General features: G+C 35.3%; 1 protein-coding gene across 1 annotated transcript in view; it reads left to right on the top strand.

The window, feature by feature from the left end:
- The first annotated feature begins 6 nt into the window (after positions 1-6).
- The window catches only part of LOC106869970 (TOX high mobility group box family member 4), a 127554-nt gene continuing 124962 nt past the window's right edge, over positions 7-2598 (top strand). The window contains exon 1 of the mRNA XM_014915917.2: positions 7-903. Within this exon, the coding sequence (XP_014771403.1) occupies positions 850-903 (54 nt within the window). The 5' untranslated portion in view covers positions 7-849. The remainder of the gene's footprint in view (positions 904-2598) is intronic.

Genomic DNA, 2598 nt, shown 5'->3' with positions numbered 1-2598 from the left:
CCTCCCTTACATTTCTTCATCGTCTTGTCACTCCTCCCCCTCTCTGCGTCTGCATCTAATACTCCGCCGCTGTTGCTGGGACTTATTATCGTGCTTGTATCGTTGCCGAATGTTCACAACTATTTTACCGGCGGAAGAAAACGAAAAAAAAAAAAACAACAGCCAGCAAACGTAACAACAACCACCACAAGGATAAAATAACGACATGCTTCCCTGTGAGAAGCTATTACAGCAATTCTTATTGTTCTCAGAGTGGTAGTATTATTATTGTTTTACTACTATCACTAAATCAACTTTTACTACCGATACCTCTCGCCTGAAAAAGCCTTATCAGCCAAAACTAAAATCCAGCTCTCCGATACTTTTTTTTACACATTTCGGATCCATTCTTTCTCTCTTTTCTTTCATTCTTTCTTTCTCTCCTTACCTGTCCTCCCCTCCTGTTCTTCAATATCTATCTATATTTCTTCTCTCTAGCAATCATCTTTAAAATTGAATTAATTAATAACCGGATATATAGATATATATATATAAAAAAAAAAGATTTTAACAGCTCCTTAATTGGGTTTATATATATATACCCCGACCAGTGTGTATATATTTTCAAGGAAACGATTTTATTTATATATATAAATTGTATATTCTGTGTACATATATAAACACTATATATATATATATATATATATATATATATATATATGCGCTTATAAGTTTCTATACTCATCACAATTTGGAAAGGATTATCAAAGCTCGTTTTCAACATCGTAAAATCATCGTTATTGTTGTCGGCAACAGTTTTTGTTGTTGATATATATTCCATTGGAAACACACAAACAAGCCGGTGGTTCTATGTACGTTGATGGACAACATTGGGAGATGAAGTTTTCTACGCTTGTTGATCAGGTATTTTTTTATTTATTTATTTATTTGTATGAGAAGTGTGTATGTTGATAAGCTACTGTGTATATTTTTGTTTATACAGCCGTTTCTTTTTTACCCAGCTTTCTTTTTTTCATATTTTAAGCAACAAATCAGTTAGTCATTTAACATTCACACACACACACACACACACACACATACATACATATATATATAACCTTTCTCGCCAGTTCTCTACATATACGCACACGTTGATATGTAAACAAAAACTATAACCAAACAAAGGTTTCGCTTATCGTTTGTTTGTTTGTCTACAGGTAAAAATGATGGTTAATTTTCGAATGCACTCTTGGAGTGTACTTTCTTTCAGGTATGATATTCACTTCCGAATGCCTGGGAGTGCGTATGTTAGCATTTGAATTAAATGCAACTTTGAACACTTGAGATAGATAGATAGATAGCCTATCTATCTTTTGGTTATTCACGAACACGGCCATAACCCCTCTCCTTCACATATACACAAACTTGGATGCACACACACACACACACATATATATATATAGAAAGAGATAGATAGATAGATAGATAGATAGATAGATAGACGTAGAACAAACACGTAAGTAGTTCCACATAGCTGTGTCCTTTCTCTCTCCATTCCGTTAGGCAGTTTTGGGCCAACCTGTCTCTTTTCCTCAAAGACTTCTCCATTTCTTATAACTGGACATCTGTGTTTGAGAGAGCCTACTTACGCAGGTGTCTTATTTTCTCCATGTTTAAGATTTTCATCAATAGTTTTATTTTGTGTGAACCAAGAATGATTTTAATACGCGTTGTTAATCACAAAAAGAAACACTGACACTATGAGATTTTATGTAGTCGTGCGACCTGCTAGAAATAGCAACTCAAATCACCCCTACTGTCTAAATAAAGGAAGAATTCAACGGATGTGTGTGCGGTGGGATTATCCCGATCGGAACACCTTTGATTGTAAATGTGTTTGTTGTGTTGAGTAAATACTGACCGAGGGCTAAATCAACAAACTACTTCAATCAAGATATATACACGCTTTGTTTAAACGCGCGCGCACGGGTGTGTAAATAAATCAGAGCCACGAAGAAAAATTTTGCAAGGCGGAACGCGGTTGTCTTCGGGGCCCCACCTAAGAAGAGGGTGGGATCTTCCCTCTCCCCACCCCACACCCCGCCTCGTCAGAAATTTACCGGTGCCCCAGACCTTATGGATCGGTTGGAAAGCCACCCATCTAAGAGACCATCTATATATAAAGATGCGTGCAATGTAAACGACAGAATAACAACAAAGGCACATTTCAATACAATACAATCTTTCGAAAATAAACAGATTTAGCAACACATGTTCAACGGTGTGTGTGTATACATTATATATACGTTCTGTCATACCGGCCATGACGAAGGGAAATAGCCCTGAAACTCGAGTCGCCTTTATATATATATATTTATATTTATATATTTGATCCTTTATATTGAACACTCAATATTTCATCTACATTCAATACTTTCTTTCATGGTGCCATCCATTTTTATTTTATTTTATTTTATATTGTATATTCCATATTCTATACCCCACATTAGTTCTGCAGGAATATAAATAAAACATAAAAAACAGACAGTGTTGGAACTCTTTTAAGCAAAATAATATATTCCTCTATACACAATCATACAAAAAAACCCCACCTTTTTT

Source organism: Octopus bimaculoides, chromosome 20, assembly GCF_001194135.2.
Source record: "Octopus bimaculoides isolate UCB-OBI-ISO-001 chromosome 20, ASM119413v2, whole genome shotgun sequence".
NCBI classification, from domain to species: Eukaryota; Metazoa; Mollusca; class Cephalopoda; order Octopoda; family Octopodidae; genus Octopus; species Octopus bimaculoides.
The sequence above is the reverse complement of the archived record's forward strand: the minus strand, read 5'-3'. Positions and strand labels throughout refer to the sequence as shown.